The sequence below is a fragment of the Halyomorpha halys genome, unplaced genomic scaffold (genome assembly GCF_000696795.3).
Source record: "Halyomorpha halys isolate HHAL.00 unplaced genomic scaffold, Hhal_1.1 Scaffold988.1, whole genome shotgun sequence".
Lineage (NCBI taxonomy): Eukaryota > Metazoa > Arthropoda > Insecta > Hemiptera > Pentatomidae > Halyomorpha > Halyomorpha halys.
In genome coordinates, this window is record NW_027106576.1 from 160,129 (window position 1) to 177,429 (window position 17,301).

The window sequence follows — 17,301 nt, forward strand, 5'->3', positions numbered from 1 at the left end:
TTTCATTTATTTTACAATTATATTAATAACGAGGATATGTTTTTTTTTAAAACGTATTCTTTTTATTATTCCAATTGTAAGTATGAATTTCATATTTTTTTTTTGCAATATCTACTCTTGATAGTTGCAGAAAATATTGTAATTATCTTCTGTATAATGATCCTTTGCTTAGTCACAAATTAGCGATAATGAGTCATTATCAGACTAGGCTCCGATTTATTACATTAATTTTTTTTTAGTTTTATCACCTTTATCAAGGCATGTTTTTACGAAAAATATATATCTGATTGGAAAATGCTATGTGTTTGCTAATAATATTTTTAAGGGTATTCTGGATATTCAAATTTTAATGATTCATGAATGAAAATAGCAAAGTATAACATAAATGTTATGAAAGCATTGTGATGAAGCAAATCCTTTGTTATTGATTTTCTGTGAGATTTTATACGATAGAGCTAAACTTATAAATTTACAATTACGAATAAAACATCAGAATTTTGCGCATAGTAATTACTAAATCATTATCACAAAATTTTAAATGCTCGTTTTTGTTATTTGTCGATAAATAAAGGTTTTTTGCTCTGATGGTAAAAATATCTTCAGCCTCAATAATTACATAATACATATCGGCTGAGAATAATGTGTTTTGTGCCAACATTATTGTCTCATTGTTATAAAATGTTATTTAAATAAAATAAGAAAGAGAGAAATTTACTAATCACAATTTGAGTCGAGGATATGTTTATTTTTTGTTCTATAAAAACAAAAATTGTGTAACAAATTTAATATTATTAGTTATAATAGTTATTTTAAAATAATAATAATTTAAATACGAAATCGATATTTGTAGTTTGGTTTTAACATTTGGATTTGGAATCTAGACTTTATAGTTCAATCAGAGTTCTGGATTTGAATAATTTAAAGAAATTTGAATATGTAATTTTTAAAACCCGGATTACCTTCGATCAAGGTTATATAACTTGGTTAGCACGAGAACATGTAATTGCAGAAATATAAAATTGTGGGATTAATCCCATCATAAAGATTTTTTTTTTGTGCGGTAATATATATTAAAACTAAATTCATATTTTTCTCCAAAGATTTCGCAAGGCGCTTTTAATCTAATATTAATCAATTAAAACACAATTATACTTTGATCATTGTCTCTTAACTTATAGCTTCGACAATATACAATAAGACAAAAATAGAAGATAATTGTAGGATTAATTTCTTCATATAAAAGAACCTTGACAGTGGCCTAAGGGCAAAACGTCGGAGAAAAGTGAACAAAGGATATTTGTGTTTTAGTTTAAGTTACCCACTCCCAGACAAAAAACTAATATTTACTATATTAATAATCTAACGCAATATCTTTTCCTTTACTAAAACTTTTCCTTAGTTGACTGATTATATTAACTAGACATACAACCAATTCAACTTTAAATTAAATTTTTTTCCAACCATTCAGTTCTAATATTTACCATATTAACTCAACTATAGTTTAATTTATATTCAATTAATATATATCATGATATATATGTCAAATGAAATTGAAATAATTACATATTTAGGGCGGGTATAAGGTAGGAACGTGACAGCAACTTTTTCGCTAAAATTGATCGACCAGAAGTACAACTTTATATGATTTTTTCCAAAAGAGCTTTATCGATTTTGATTAAACTCAGTGAATCAATGATTAATTAAGTAAATGATCTTTTATATCAAATGGTCTTTTCCTGATCGAAGAAGTTAATGGCTTCAAAGTGAATAAAATATATAAATTTTAAATATGAATATATCACTTGCTTTAATGTTTTATATTTGTCTTGTCAGAATCAAACTATAGTTTACTTAATATACTAAATATTAATGTGGTGCAATTTTCACCAATTTTATTTACTACTTATTTTATGTGAAGGTGGTAATATTTCTAACGAAAAATTGGTATTTATAGGTTTCTTGAAATGTTAAAAACGAATATAAACTTTATTACTACCAAGAACTGAGCAGTTTTAACCAAAAGTAAATTAGCCATGGTAATCGAGAAAGATCAGACTGTCTTTGATGTTCTTCGGACTGACTTGGACTCAGGGGGCCTCAAAACGTGGATTTTTGTCGAAAACTCGAATTCGGTATCTGAAACGTCGGAACTAAAATAACTTTAAACTTATTAGTGTTCTTCACCAATCATTCCATCGACCATCCTCTCCTCATATATTACCCACGGTAAACCATTAACATAAAGTATATATTTTTTATTATTCCTTTTAATTAAAATTATTTTTGAAGATTAATACTTAAACTAGTTTTCTAAATATGGATCACAATATTGTAAAACAGATTCTAAGTCCACCATAAAGAATATGTCCTACTATTAGCTCATTGAGAAACTAATGAGCAGCTTTTATACAGCTGTGCCAGCTGCTTCAATTCGTTGTGTCTATAATAACTGTGATGAAACACGCTCAAATGGTTTGTAATAGTGTCTTGTTTACCAATCTGAGAGACAGATGACATTCCGACTGAATTAATGTACGTAGAAAAAATTCTGAAATGAATCCATGATATATGTATTCAGAATCCATGTATTTATCCAGAAGCTTTCCATGGAATGTATTTCGGGATGAATCCAGAATGAAATGAAAACAGCTCAAGAAATGTTTTGATACTATGGTTAAAGATAGTACGGTGATAATGAAAACTACCTGGAGCCTATAGTAGGTAATGTAACATTTGCTGTCACACTATTAGGATTTGTTTGATAGTTGGTAGTACTATCAATCATTTCCGCATGCGTGGCTAACTTGCTACCACCGTCCATCGTCCAACCTCAACATAAAACAGATAGTGAGTAGTATCCTTTGACAGTATTGGTAGTAGATCACTTATTATTCCTATTGGTTCTGTCTGATTATGATATATGTGGGCTGGCCACTCTTTTTGATAACAAGAGTATTAAGGTTGTTGTTATTGTTGGTTAGGGCTTTTGGGTGTAAAACCCTGAGGTCATCAACGCCCACGTTTCTCACATTATAATTCTATTTCAAGATTTGAAATTCTTTAGATAATTGCTAAATAAGTTTAAATAATTACTTATTTTAGAATTTTTTAATACATATGACAAACTTTTAGGTTTAGATCTTATTCAAAAGATTATTCCTTTTTAAGAAAATTAAAACCATTTCTATATTTTTTTGGTCATCATTCAGGGCATCCGAAACACTCGGTCCCATTCCCAATCTACGTAAGTTCTTGTAATAGAAATGACATTCTTCAAATATGTGATTAACTGTAAGTGCACTGTTACAGTATTGACATTTTGGCGGTGGTTGCTTATTGATCAGGTCAGCATGAGTTAAATTCGTATGACCTTTTCTCAATCTGGCTATAGCCACCTCCTCCCTGCGATTGGAACGGTTTGATGTGGTCCATGGTTTAATCGTTTTTTTAATAGTTTTTAATTTGCTTAGCGGGCTTTCATTCCACATGGCTTCCCAACTAGCTAATATTTCATTTTTCATCGGAAGACTTATTTCTTGGGGTGTCAGAATGGCCGCGCCCCGACCCGGAGGGCAAAGAGTATTAAGGTTTCTTCTATGAGAAGAAACTAAGAAATTTCTGACGTTAGAACTTTCATTTTTAACATTACAGTGCTTTTATCAATATTAATTTTTTTTAAACTTTATTTATTGATTAATGTTACAATACGACGTAACAACAAGCCAATAGGTAATTGTAGTAACTGATCACTTTTATACTAAAATTAATAAATGAAAAAAAAAATAAATAAAACCTCTCTCTGAATATATATTAACAGAAGGATAAATAAAATGAACATAATCAAACTATGTACATGAAAAAAATTAGATAATAATAATAATATTGTTGTAAAGATTCAAATAATGCGATTTTTTATTTCCGCATCCTATTTTTTACTTTCTTATTTCTCTATTTAACTTTTCCTACCAGCGTTGTCCCATACCCTCTATTAACTTTTAAGAAAAAATTGAAGCTTGGAAAATTTCAAAATACAATGGTCACTATTTTTTCAATTTTTTTTTTCACTTATTTATGAATAGTTTTAATAATAAAGCAAAAGAAATGTAAGATAAAATGTTAGTCCTACATATATAATGTTAAAAATATCTTCGTATAACGTACCTTTGTGCCTTGAAACCTGATTTTTACATCTGAAACAAGATTTATGCATTTATTTATACACTAATAATTTAGTTATTTTCGGCACTTAAAGGACGCTTAAAGCTTAGTATGCTTATCAAAGTAAAAAAAAATATATATAAAATTTTTGCCTTAGGTCGAATCCCGTGAATATACGATAAAGGTTAATAGTATTGAAATAGAAGATTTCACAAAATTCTTAGCTTGTGGTGCAACCCGTTTCTTGATCACTGTTTTGTCCCAACAGACTGAAAAATATACCAGAAAGTTTCCTGTCAGTTACAGGTTGAAGTTGATACATCAATGGAAAGTGTAGAGATAAGTTATTGAGGATGAAATTGTGACTCACTGGTTGTGAGTAATTGATCGAGTCGCACCAGGTGTTGTGTATTATTTACCTTCTAAATGCAAGGTATCCACGCATGTCACTAAATTTGATGCCCGACAATTTTTATTCAAAAGAATTTAATACAGGATATTCTTTTTCATAGTACAGACGTTTTGAAGTCACTCTTTTGTATTTTATATCAAAATTGATAAAAATTATTGGTTTCTGCACCGTTAATTCTGACTCAATTCTTTAACCAAATTTATAATGTTAGACAGACCTTTCAAGAATAATTCAATTTGGTTTAATTTATTTTACATTTAAGGGTTCAGTAGAGTGAGTTATTTATAAATTATATATCAGAAACTAGAAAAAGCAAAAATGGTTTTCTACACTGATCTGTTTCCTTTTCGTACTTAATGTCGGTTGATTTAACCTATGTAAACATATTTTATATATTTTATTGTATATTTAATTTTACAATTTTTCTCTCTTCTTTTTTTTTTTAATTCGGATTTTTGTCGTTCTATGAAAATACATCATTCATGTTTTCATTTTGAAGCAATTCTCCTCTGTACTCATCTCAATTTTTTTTTTAATATTTTCTTTTAAAGCATATATATATATTTTAAATAAAACTATATAAAAGTGTGTTTAGATTGATAATGAACAGCTATAATTCTGTGACTAAATAAACCTTATGCTAGAATATTAATTGAAATTTGGAAAATATTTCAGTAATAAAAGTAGAAAAAAGATTGAAGTTAATGCGTCAACGGAGATAGGCAATCTTCCCTCCCCATCATTGTCAATTAAAGCATCCTGCTCTAGTCCTCAGTCTATGGTTAGTCACGACCGAATAGTGATCTAGTGAAAGTATATTAAAGAATGCGTTTGCTTTTCCTAGTGTTTGTTGTTATCGTAGGAGGCGTTGTAGGGGGTAAAGGTCGTGGAGGAGGGGGCCGTGGACGGAGCAAGGGAGGTGGAAGCGGAGGCGGAGGGTGGTTCTTCGGAGGCAAGAACAAGAAGCCACCTTCAGGAGAGCCCAACTACCCCAGGCAGCCTCAACCAGAGGCCCCATCCTATAACAACCATGCGGCGTCCGTTCCAGGTTGGCGACAGCCAGAGGCCAGACCTCCAGCTTACAATCCTTCCTACAACGGCCCTCCACCACCGTACTCCAAGAACGCACCTCAGTACCCTCAGAGCGGAGGTCATGCTCCTCCTCCACCATACTCCCAGTACCCCCAACAGGGCCACTATCCGCAATACCCTGGTCCAGGTAGCTACGCTGGCTATCCGCAATATCCTCAACACTATGGTGGTGGTAGTGGTGGTTTCGGGAATTTTGGTGGGATCGGTGGTTATGGTAATGGTGGTTACGGATCTGGAGGCTACTTTGGTGGTTATCCTAAAAGGAGAGGATTCGGTATGCCGGGGATCATCCCAATACCAATACCGATTCCTATTGGTGGAGGAGGGTTCGGGTACGGAAGCTACGGTGGTGGCTACTACAGGAACAGGGGTAATTCGGAGGTAGTCAGAGATAAAGAAGGGAACATAATAGAGAGCTCAAATGACGACTCTAAGGAGAGGCCGAGAATCATGGCCCCACCTGATTTTGAACTCAATGGAGTCACGGAGTTGCCTCCTGATGCACCGATTGCTCAATGGGATATAGTAGGCAAGGAAACTGCAGCGGATCAACTCAAGAAACGGTAACTATCATATATCTGTGATAAGCGATCTAATCTAATAGTGATATTTAAAAAAAAATATTGAAATTTACGATTGTACTAAATTATGTAATACAACTTTAAATTTATGTTAGTTACACAAAAGTGGCATGTGTATTCCAACATCTTTTCTAGACTAAAGTGTTGTGATACCATATTCATTTTAGGCGCCTAGAACAATTATCGGGAATTGTAAAGGATGCAAAGTAAAAACAAGTGCGGTTCAGTGGTTAGGAGGTTTATCATGGATAGATTGATAAATGGTTCAGACTAGATTGGTACATATGTACAATTTTAAGTTCTTTATTGATGTTTTTATTTGTGACTAAGTAGAGAGTACTGAGAATTTTACTAAGGATTATGGATTGTAAGAAATAAATACGAGAGAGACTTTGGTGGTTTTAGTGGAGCCCAAGTCCAAATAGGTGCTATTATAGTCCCGTAAATCAGTCTTTTGTAACTAAATGGTTGTTTAGACCGTTTGTCTTGTAAGTGTAGCAACAGTTGGATTTACCGGTTACTTAATCCAAACCATCAATAAAAAAGATAATATTCATTCCTCCCTTTTAAACCCTTACAATCTAGAAACGATTTCAAAAAATAATGATTTAACATTGCATTAAACATTCTATGAATCGCATAGCCAGATTTAAGTATGAAAATGTGGGGATGAGATCAATTACATAACATTATGCTAACTGAAGGCTGTAACATCTCTCGTTGGAACTCTTCATTATTTATATTATAACTTTTATTGATCCACAATTGAAGAAAACGTTTTCGATCGAGGTCAAGATTTTGAAAGATTGTATTTTCTATTGTTTATCCTTGAGGAATGTTTTTTATTATCTTTTCCTTTCCTAGTTGCACGTTGGGAATTTGTAGATTTTAACATTATTATTTATTGAAGCAATCACATTTACAAAAAAGAGTTTGGCATGAGTCAGTTAAGGTCGTCGTTAAGAACGGTTGTTATCGACCAATTATTTGAAGATCAAAAAAATTGATAAATTTAAGATTTGAGGTTTAAGGAACTACCCCAAACTGCAAAAAATTGTGGTTAAGCAACATTAAAAGAGGTTAATACACTTGGAATTGGTTCTAAACGCTATTAAGAGAGGTCCGTTTTCCAAATATGTTTAGTAAACAGAGCTTACCTCAGAAAATATTCTCATACCTCCTGTAAGTTGAGAAAATCCGGTCAAAATTGTTAAAACTTTATTGATTTCGCTCTTCTCCCAATATGTTTTTTGTTCTTCTGTAAACCTTAAAATTAATACATGCATTAAACAACTTCTAAACAACTCAAATAAAATTCAAATTTAAATAAATAAAACATATTATATTTTTTTTCTTTCTTTATTATAAATAATAAAACACTAATTTCTGTTATTAATTCACTGCAATGCTCATATATTTTCTTATGACTAACTCTGTAACCATATTTGTTTGTTATAAAGTTTAATTCAATTAATTTAGGATATTAAGGGTCCATTGTTGTTTTCATTGTTTTTTTCTATTAATGTTAAGTTCTTTTTTCTATTTGTGAAATTTAAAATATTTCTAAGTAGATTATGGTTAGGATTAAGACCTCATTAAGAGATCAAGATTAATGTATATTAAGAGTAAATTGGGCTCTTATTTTAATATAACTAAGTATGTTATTACGAGTAATGCTTTTTAGGTGGGTGGATGGTTAACATTAATGGTACTTTGATGCTTTCACTATATCTTCTTTGATATAATAAAACAAAATTAAATTTGCAAAGAAATAAAAGAAAAGTTAAGTGTATCTAAATGGAAAGTTAAATGTAAATAAATAAAAATATAAATTTGTATAAATAAAAACGTTTCTTTAGGGAATTGAGTTGCCCATTTTTATTTATTCATGCACTGCATTATTTATTCACAGCGGTGAACCTTAGGTCGCAGAATAGGTAGCAAGTTATGGGGCCATATCGGGCATGTAAATATATAAAATTTTATAAAATAAGCTATATATTATTGTAATTAAAACGAAATTCTTAAGGAATAGTTAACGTCTGTTGTTATACATCGTTCAAAAAAGTTGATAATATATCTTTTTGCTAAAAACTGAACAAAAAATCATTCTAGAACCATTGTTTTATAGAATAATTTTCAATGTCCAGAATTATTATGAGTTTCCTGTAGAATATTGAATTGGTTTTTCGTTTTAATGGTGTTAAAAAATAAAAATCGTACTTACGACATATCGACTTATCCTGCTTACTACGGTTGGTAGATTTGATTTCTCTTTGCTACAGTGGATGTAACAGTTCAATTTATTATTTTTTACGTTTCGGACGTTTATTACAATGTTTGTGAGTTATAATGTACATTGTGGTGATTTATTAGGTAATAAACCTTTATATACTTACTCTGATGATAATAATATTTTATAATTCAATTATGATAAATTATATTGATATAGTTCCAACACTCTTTATTAATTATTTCAAATGTCCAACGTTTCGATTAACATTGCCATCATCAAAGACAATCTATTAAATAGCAAACTTATAATTAACAATTTTAGAGCTATTGTAATTATAAATTAGCATTCCCTAGCTATAATTTCGCAGCATCACAGTGTTTTCAATATTTTTAACTTTTAATGCCCTGAACTGACATAATACAGTCAAAATTAATCTATACAACTACTAATCTATACAAGATAATCGTATTTATTTATTAATTAATTTGTCCTATTTTACGTTACTTATATTTGTAACTTTTTCATTTAAATACAAATTATTCTAATTGCAAATTAGAGGTGTGTCGGTCAGGAGTAAACGTATCGAAAAAAGCTTATCTTTGAAGTGAACTTGTCAGAAATTAATGTGTTCTCAAAGTGTACACGCTTACTGAGCCAGTGAGTACGGCTGCTCTATTTCCTTAGACCATCCCGCTCTACCCAAAAAAGGTTTTCTACTCATTCTGCCACTTGTGTTTACTTTTGCCAGTTTGTCATTACCTCTCAATCACACGAAGACTGAAAAAAGAAATCGTCTTCTCCCTGAATATTAAACTCAAATTCTTTTTTGTGAACCAAGCATGTAGAAAAATGATTACCAACCTTTAATTGACTTTATGGTTACCTACCCAATTTGACTAACTGATATTATTTTCTTGATTGTAATGTGTTTAAATAGTGCCAATTACCTACCTAAGTACTTTTATCTGTTCAATTTACTAGTACCAAAAATAAAAAAACAATCGAGGCCGTCTTGGAACTGACCTACAGATGTGACATTTCTTGAAATGAATTATTGTATTAAAATTAAAATTATTAATTATTTTAATTGAGAATGATCATAGCTTAAGGCAAAGTCCCCTAATAGAGATCATGATTATCAGAATAGGACATCCATTGACTGAATTAATTATTGCTGACATTTTTTGAAAATAAACTACTTTACTGCACTCTTCATAGGTTGTGGCTGTACATATTATTCTTTTTTGATAGGAGAGTATGAGGTAACAGGAGATCCTCCTAGCCCCTACTTTTCGATTACTATAGTGTTGAAATAAAATATAAATCCTCCAGGAATAATTTAAATACTTTACTTTTTACTAATCTCAACCTACAAGGATCAGTTATTTTTATCAACTAAATTACATAATTTTCTGTAACTTAACACTTCATATTGTATTTTACATGGGACGGATTATAAGAATATTTATTCAAATTTTTTATACTACAATCATATTTAATCTAGTCACTATCAAACTGGAAGAAATAATCTGATCCAAATTCCATACAGTTTTATGGTATAAATGAAATAATAAAAGAAAAATATTTCCCTATATTAATCTTCGTTGTTCTCATTATTATTTTTTTAAGGCATTTTAAAGAAATGTTTTGAATGAAAGCTCAGTAGCCGTATTCAAGGAGAACTAACTAGTGAACAAGGTCTTTCTATAGGAAAACATACCGTTCTGCTTTAGCAAGATTTTCTCTTAAAAAAATATTATTGTAAAATAGATATTCAACATAGCCTGTTAATATGAATTACTGTTAATATGAACGTTACGTTAATAATAAATAATATTATCCTATATTTCATTTAAATATTCTATAATTAATTTAGTCTGAATTATTCCATTAAAGAAAATGTTTTTCAGCTTTTTTTGTTAAAGACTAATTTAATTAAATGGTGTAAATTATCCATCTATATTTATAAATAACGTTTCATTCAATACATTGTTTCTATAATTCATAATCCATTGCATTCAATTTACAATTTGATAAACTAATTACAGTATAAATTTAAAAATATATATGTTTATAATAAAGTTCAATAACTGCAATATACTTTAAATTCCAATATCATTTCTCTATATTAGTTGGAAAAATTTTTACCAAAAGAAATTGTTGCATTGAAGAACATATAAATAGCAATAAAAACGTACGCTATTGTTATTATGTCCATACGTTCTACTATTAAATTTTAAAAGAAAATGTTGTAGAAGTAACGAGCTATCAATTCATGCATTTCTTGCATAATCATTCCAATAGATTTAAATAGTACTTACTGTACCAGTTTCTTAAGTCTGCTAGGCAATGTGTCTTGAAGAACTCATATTACCAAAAGTCCTGAAGGTGGGGCTGTATGAGATGAAGTCCACTGGTATGAATGGTTATTGCTACCTAGGGTTTGTCGCACTTAACCCACTTCACCCGTGGTTTTGGTCCACTTTCTTAAGCCATTAAGAAAGGCTTGAGAAATAATTTAGAAGATAGCTTTTAAAATATCAAGAACTGATTGAAAAATGAGCAAAACTTTGAATTTTCAGTTTCTAGGCCACCGATCTGTTATTTATTCTTATTTCTTAAAACCAATAACATAATATTTTAAAGAATCAAATTGTCTTTTTTTTTAAGCATCAGAGATAATATTTTTTATGATTTAAAAAAAATTCCAAAACAATTTTGCCCCACCCCTTTTTTTCCGTCTTAATGGGAATTAGTTTAATGTACCACCTATTTTTTCTTATATTTCTTTTACTTTCCTTTCCTTTTATTTTTATATTTATATTTGTCATTTTTTCTTTTTTTTAATTTAATATAATTTTATTTGTATTTACTTTTTTTATTATTATTAAATTTTTTTTAGATACAAAACGGCAATATAGAACACGCGATTTTCATTTCTTTCCGACTTCATTTCTTCCCACACATTTCCTTCCTTTCCTTTCTTTCCACCTCATTCATTCTTTCTTCCTCGCTCCATACGAGTTTGAAATCGGAACACCTAAATGCGTATAGTGATAAAATGTTTCAAAATTGTAAATTATCATATGTAACATTGTGTTATTTATTTTGTTTAATTGATTAGTTTGTCATTAAAAACTTAAATAATTGTGAATTAGATACTTATTTCGCTTTATAGCGTATATCTGTTGAATATTAATATATAGTGTATATTCTTTTAGATAAATAACTACAATAGCTTGAATAAAATAACAACTTATTGTTTTGTTTTTTAAATTTAAAATACTTTTTAGTTAATGATAAATATTACTATCTACCACACAGTTGTGGACAATAGGTAATAGTGATGAATGATCTCATACATACAAAATAAGATAAATGAATGGATGAAAAAAAAAACTCTGTTAAAATATATACAAACAGAAGAATAAACAAAATGAACATAATCAAACTATGTGTATGAAAGAAAAAAATAAATAAAATAACGTAATGATAAAATAATATAATCTATAGTCACATTTACACTCTAATACATAATATTTACACAACCGACCTGAGGATACCTGAGCCCACTCTATCCCCCACATGTGAGGGGTAGAGCTGAGCTCAAAAGGTCCCAGCGCATCCCTCTCGCCGCATCACTGGTAGTGAGCCAGTGGAGGCTGAGCAAGTACGCTAAAGCCACAAACACTCAACTGGAGTGGAGAATCTGACCATTGCCAGAACTCCAATTGTCCATTTTTATTTTAATAAGTCTCTTGGTATTGTTTTTTACAATTTATTTTTTATTGCTTTAAAAATAATATTTAAAAAAATTGAGGTATAGCGTTCCAAAATAAGCGAAGACCATCTTTATTGTTTTTTGCATGGCAGCTTTAGTACAAGATTAATAGGACGACAATTAATAAATTTAACTGCTTTTAAAATAAACTCCTTTTCCTTTTAAAATAATAGGGTAAAAATTAAAAAAAAATCTAAAACTACAGCTAACCTAATAACTGAAATTTCTATGGATACAATGTTTATGACAGAAACATTAATAAAATATCTATAGTTTTAGTTGGACTAATTTCAGTGCAAATCTACCTATTGATAATCTTATCGTATGAGGAAACAGTATAGTGGAGGGGGTGAGCTAGATGGTAAAATTAATCTAAAAATGTGAGCCGTTTGATGGATCCAGGGACATGGCAGATGAGTAAGGGAAGAGTACAAGCCAATCACTAGCTGCATTTTGTTTCAGTTTACATTATAATGGCGGACACTCCTATTAACCTAATCCCCAAGGGCGTGGTCTTTTTGGCTTCAATTATACTTTGATGGAGATTACGATTATGACCGATTACGGTTATCTTATTCATAACTGTTAATTAAAAGTAAACTAATAAAATTATTTAGATTAACGCATGATATTTGATCACTACTCCTCAAATGTGAATGTGATGTTGTTAAATTAGTTATTGATTATTATTATTGCTATTAATAATTTCTTGTATTTTTTCCAGGGGTGACGACTACAGTGGAGAATTTGGTGATTGATAAGTGAACACACCAGCAAGATCTGAGATTTACTATTTACAATGACAAAAAAATATATATTTTATTTTTTTAAGTTTAATTTACTATTTTTGTAGGTTTAATATATTATTTTTTAACATTGAGAGTTTTCTTATTTTCCTCTTCCCAGAAAATAATTTTACCAAATCAAGTTATGCTGTCAAGATAATAAAATAAATAAATAAATAAAATCCATTAAAATGCTTTCAAATAAAAATACATATAAAAAAGGATTTTAAATAAAACCATGCTAATTTAATTAAAGTCTCAGATATATCGCAAAAAGAAGATATTTCTAAAATATTTTTTCAAAAGGTGTTTACATCGGTGTTAAAGTTGAATTTGGATTTAACATGAATAATTTAAAGTTTATGCTGCTGTTTATAATTTTTAAATATAAACAAAAAGAGTAGAACATGATTATGGACCCTCTATGTGAGAAACCTCTACTACTGATAATTACAATAACGTCTTGACACTTTTGCATTGAAACATCTACAGACAATTCTTAAACCATTGTTATTAGGATGGGACTAAGTAAGATTGTGAATCAGGTTTGGACAGGTTGCGGCACATAGGCTTACAAACATTATAATTTCTCCTCCACATGATTTTAATTGTATAATCATTGTAATATTTATGGTTTAGTATGATAAACAGTAATTAAATAAAAGTAGCTCAAAATATCGAAAAAAAAAAGGGCGATTCATTAAGAGCTATTGACTAATTTAAACCTCTATTGGATGATGATAGTGGTAAGTCAAATACAAACCAATATAATTGATTTTTTTAGCTATAAGTTTTGTATTTAAAAAAAAAAGTAAAAGTATATAGATATAAAAACATAAAACATACATTTTTTAACATTTTTAGATCTATAAATGAAAAACGGTATATTTCGATCTCTCCTAGCTGTACCATCAACAAATTAGACAACTTTCACCTGCATGTTTGAAAAAAATTATAAATAAAAACATCTCTAAATGATAAATAATATTAGGTTCCATGAGATCCCAGTTATTCAGGGTACAATGTATAAAGTTATCATATAAATTAAAACAACATGATTCCTATTTGAGTATTTTTATTTTAACTTTTTAAAGATCCAAAATCCTACGTAAAATCCTTAATGCTCCTTATTACGTTACAAATATACTCATTCACAAAGACCTTAACATCCCATTCGTTGCAGATTTGGCCCAAAACAGATATGTCTTTTCGTTCCAAACTCCTTACCCTTTAATTCTTAATATTTCATCCCTGATAACCGAGGTGTCTGAAAAGAAGATGGCCACGGGACCTAATTTAAATTAATGCTTGAAGTACCACCAATGGGTGGTTCCTTTCGAGGATTTTCAAGTGTAAATGAAACAAACAACATATTTACTTATTGTATTGATTACTTGTACAGATGTAAATCACATTAAATAAATAAATAAAAAAACTTTTTAAAGAACTCGATTATATTTTTAAAAAGTTACTGAAATAATTATGCATTGCTCAAACTATAGCACAATGTTTTTAATAATGTTTGATGATTAAAAATAAAATAAAAACAATTTAGTAATCATAATAAATTAATTATTTAGATTGAAAACTTTTTACATCGATTATGAAATTTATCTTAAGACCAAAAATTCGTATCACTGTTTCATACAGAAATGCACATCTTCATGGGTCCTGAGTCCAAATAAAGAAGACCAACAATTTGATCTGTCATGGTGCCCATGTGTTTATGTTTCAGTTTAATTCAAAAACAAAAAAATACATTCCAAACAGAAGTTATACCTAGATTTAAGGTTAGTATATCCTCTACATATGAATTAATAAAATAAATTTGTACCTTTACAACCCTTGAAGGATCAGTGGTTCAATAATTTGTAAGGAAGTAAGTTTTAATTTGTAATAAGAATAATTTGTAAATAGTAAGAAGTAACTGAAATAAAAATAAATGTATTCACGTTTGTATTATAAAATAAATAAATAAATATATAACATTTTATAATTTGTTAAATAACATTTACATACAAATTATTTTGTTATTAATTATTAACTATGGTTCGCAGGTGGTATATAATAGGGGTATTCATGACCTTAGGTTAAATGTTAAAGCGTGTTAAATGGGAAAACTCATGCTAATTGGAGAAATATTTTCTTCTTTTACCATTTTAAAAAGATATAACATGACATGGTTGAGAGTCTGTTAAATGGAGAATGACGCCAGACAACAGACCAGCTGAGCTCGTCACCGTTTTGTTTGTTGTGTTAGGTTACTTGCTCGTACTTTGTATTTTGATTTTTTAGTATTGTTTTGAATGTTTTTAAAACTAATAAAGCAATGCTGAAAATAATATTAATGTAATGACAGTTCTTAACTAGATCATCTTGATTCTCTTCATCACAAGTCAGAAGATCAACCAGGCACTCAGTGGACAAATTTTCACCCAATTCCTACATTTCACTCAATTTAGGCATAATGTAATAAATTATAATTATATTATTTCAAAAATTGATTTATTTAATAGTAATAAATTATTTTAATCAAAACTTAGAAGTAAACAATAACATGAAGTTTTGGAAAGGAAGGTTATAAAACAAGTTCCTCAAAAAATCCGCTTGGAGCTATTATGCATTTAACATTTAACATGACTTTAAATAGGGCTGCTCACAATCCTATACATAAAACATTTGTTATATGACGGCCGTGGGGGTTGGGGCGCAGGTTCCAGGGCGCTCAGTTCAGAACCCCAGTGCGGTGGGTTCGATTCCCACCTGGGGCAGTTAAACATTCATTTTTCGGCGGTCCCGAAGAATGAATCTTTTCACTCTCACCTTGGTTTGTACGCGACGGTAACTCAGGTAGCCGTCAGGGGCAAAAAGGGTTGGCGAAAAGGACCACTAGGCCCACTTGCCGGACTTGTTCCCCCCACCAAATACCAGTACCATTAACATGGTAAAACATTTTACATTTGACACAACACCATTAATAACCCTAATGTAATAAATTCATCACCAAGTCCTTGTGTTTTACATTGATCAATGGTCTGGTTTTTTTATATAGCTATGACAAACTAATATATATTTTAGTCTTTACTGTTGCGGTAATAAATCCGATGTTTTTAATGCTGAATGCCCATTAATTTTCGTTTTGTAGAAGCTCATATAAATTGTTTTTCAAAAATTTCATCCAACATATTTTAAACCAGATTAATCTTTTTAAAGATTTTTAGTATAATACTAAAAGTAAAGTATAAAATAAGCAATCCTAATTTTATAAAAGTATGAAACTACTAAAAATACTCAGCTAATGAAATCAAACCTTTTATCACTCTTGAGAAAGTAAAATTTGAATTTAAATTGCTAACTACTAATTAAAAGCACACTGATAACTCATCTACTACTTAGATAGTAAAACATAAAGTTGTAACCTCAAAAATTGAAACGGACTCAATAGGACTTACTACACTTTCAAAGTAAGCCTTTTCATCACTTCATTCACCGAATCCCTGTGTAACGTCATAGTAATGACAGTAAAGTTATTAATAACACTTAGCTCACAATGAAAATATAATGTGAAAATGTAACTATTAATGTAGTAAAGAATTTTTTTTTTTTGAAAATGGACTTTTTTGGAAAACTCTTTAAAAATAAGCAGCTTATGTATACTTATACGTAAGTAGTGGTTTGTTTCAATTGTAATGCTCAGAGTGCAAAAGAGTGCATAAATAGTTCATTAAATTTAAAAAGTTAATTTGTTTGAAACAGTGGGACATAAAACCGTTTTAGTGTTTGTTATCAATTCGAAACTAAAAATAAAAATATTTATCGCTAACTATTTTTGAAAATAATAAAAGCTTCATAAAAACTTCACTATCTCCAAATTATCATCCAAATTATTCAAGAATTGTGTCATATGTTGAAGGAACAGATTGTGTTTCTTGACCCCGCTCTATCGGCCGAATGGGTCATTTAATTATAACATGGCACAAGGATACGGCATTCTATGGTAGACATGCTCCCGTCAAAAGCTGTACTCATATTGTTCTGCCTCTGGCAGATCGTTGCAGGACAAGACCTCAACGTGACAACGGCAACACCTGAAAACGTGACGACTACAGAGTGTCCTACTGTGTACCGCTTCGCCGGGCTCAGCCTGGGTGATGGATTGGCTGCTTCTTGGAGAATCCTATGCCGGCCTGACAGTGTTTTTCTTAATAAGAAGGTATGAGATGTCTCTCTCTCTCTCTCTCTCTCTCTCTCTCTCT

At 29.9% G+C, this 17,301-nt stretch overlaps 1 protein-coding gene and 1 long non-coding RNA gene across 5 annotated transcripts in view; both read left to right on the forward strand.

The window, feature by feature from the left end:
- LOC106687615 (proline-rich protein HaeIII subfamily 1) overlaps window positions 1-13,138 on the forward strand; it is a 33,230-nt gene extending 20,092 nt beyond the window's left edge. For 3 of the 4 annotated variants that reach the window (XR_010842752.1, XM_014431599.3, XM_014431601.3), the window contains exon 2: window positions 12,985-13,138. Coding sequence is in view for 3 of the 4 variants with exons in the window: in XM_014431599.3 (XP_014287085.2) it covers window positions 12,985-13,025 (41 nt within the window). In the remaining variant the exon portion in view is untranslated. Of the gene's footprint in view, window positions 1-5,331; window positions 6,226-12,984 lie in introns of those variants that run through there. The other variant, XM_014431602.3, reaches the window with a different exon arrangement.
- Window positions 13,139-16,997: 3,859 nt separating this feature from the next.
- Window positions 16,998-17,301, forward strand: part of LOC136795187 (uncharacterized) — a 6,847-nt gene continuing 6,543 nt past the window's right edge. Inside the window, exon 1 of the long non-coding RNA XR_010842754.1 lies at window positions 16,998-17,258. This is a non-coding gene — a long non-coding RNA (uncharacterized lncRNA). The remainder of the gene's footprint in view (window positions 17,259-17,301) is intronic.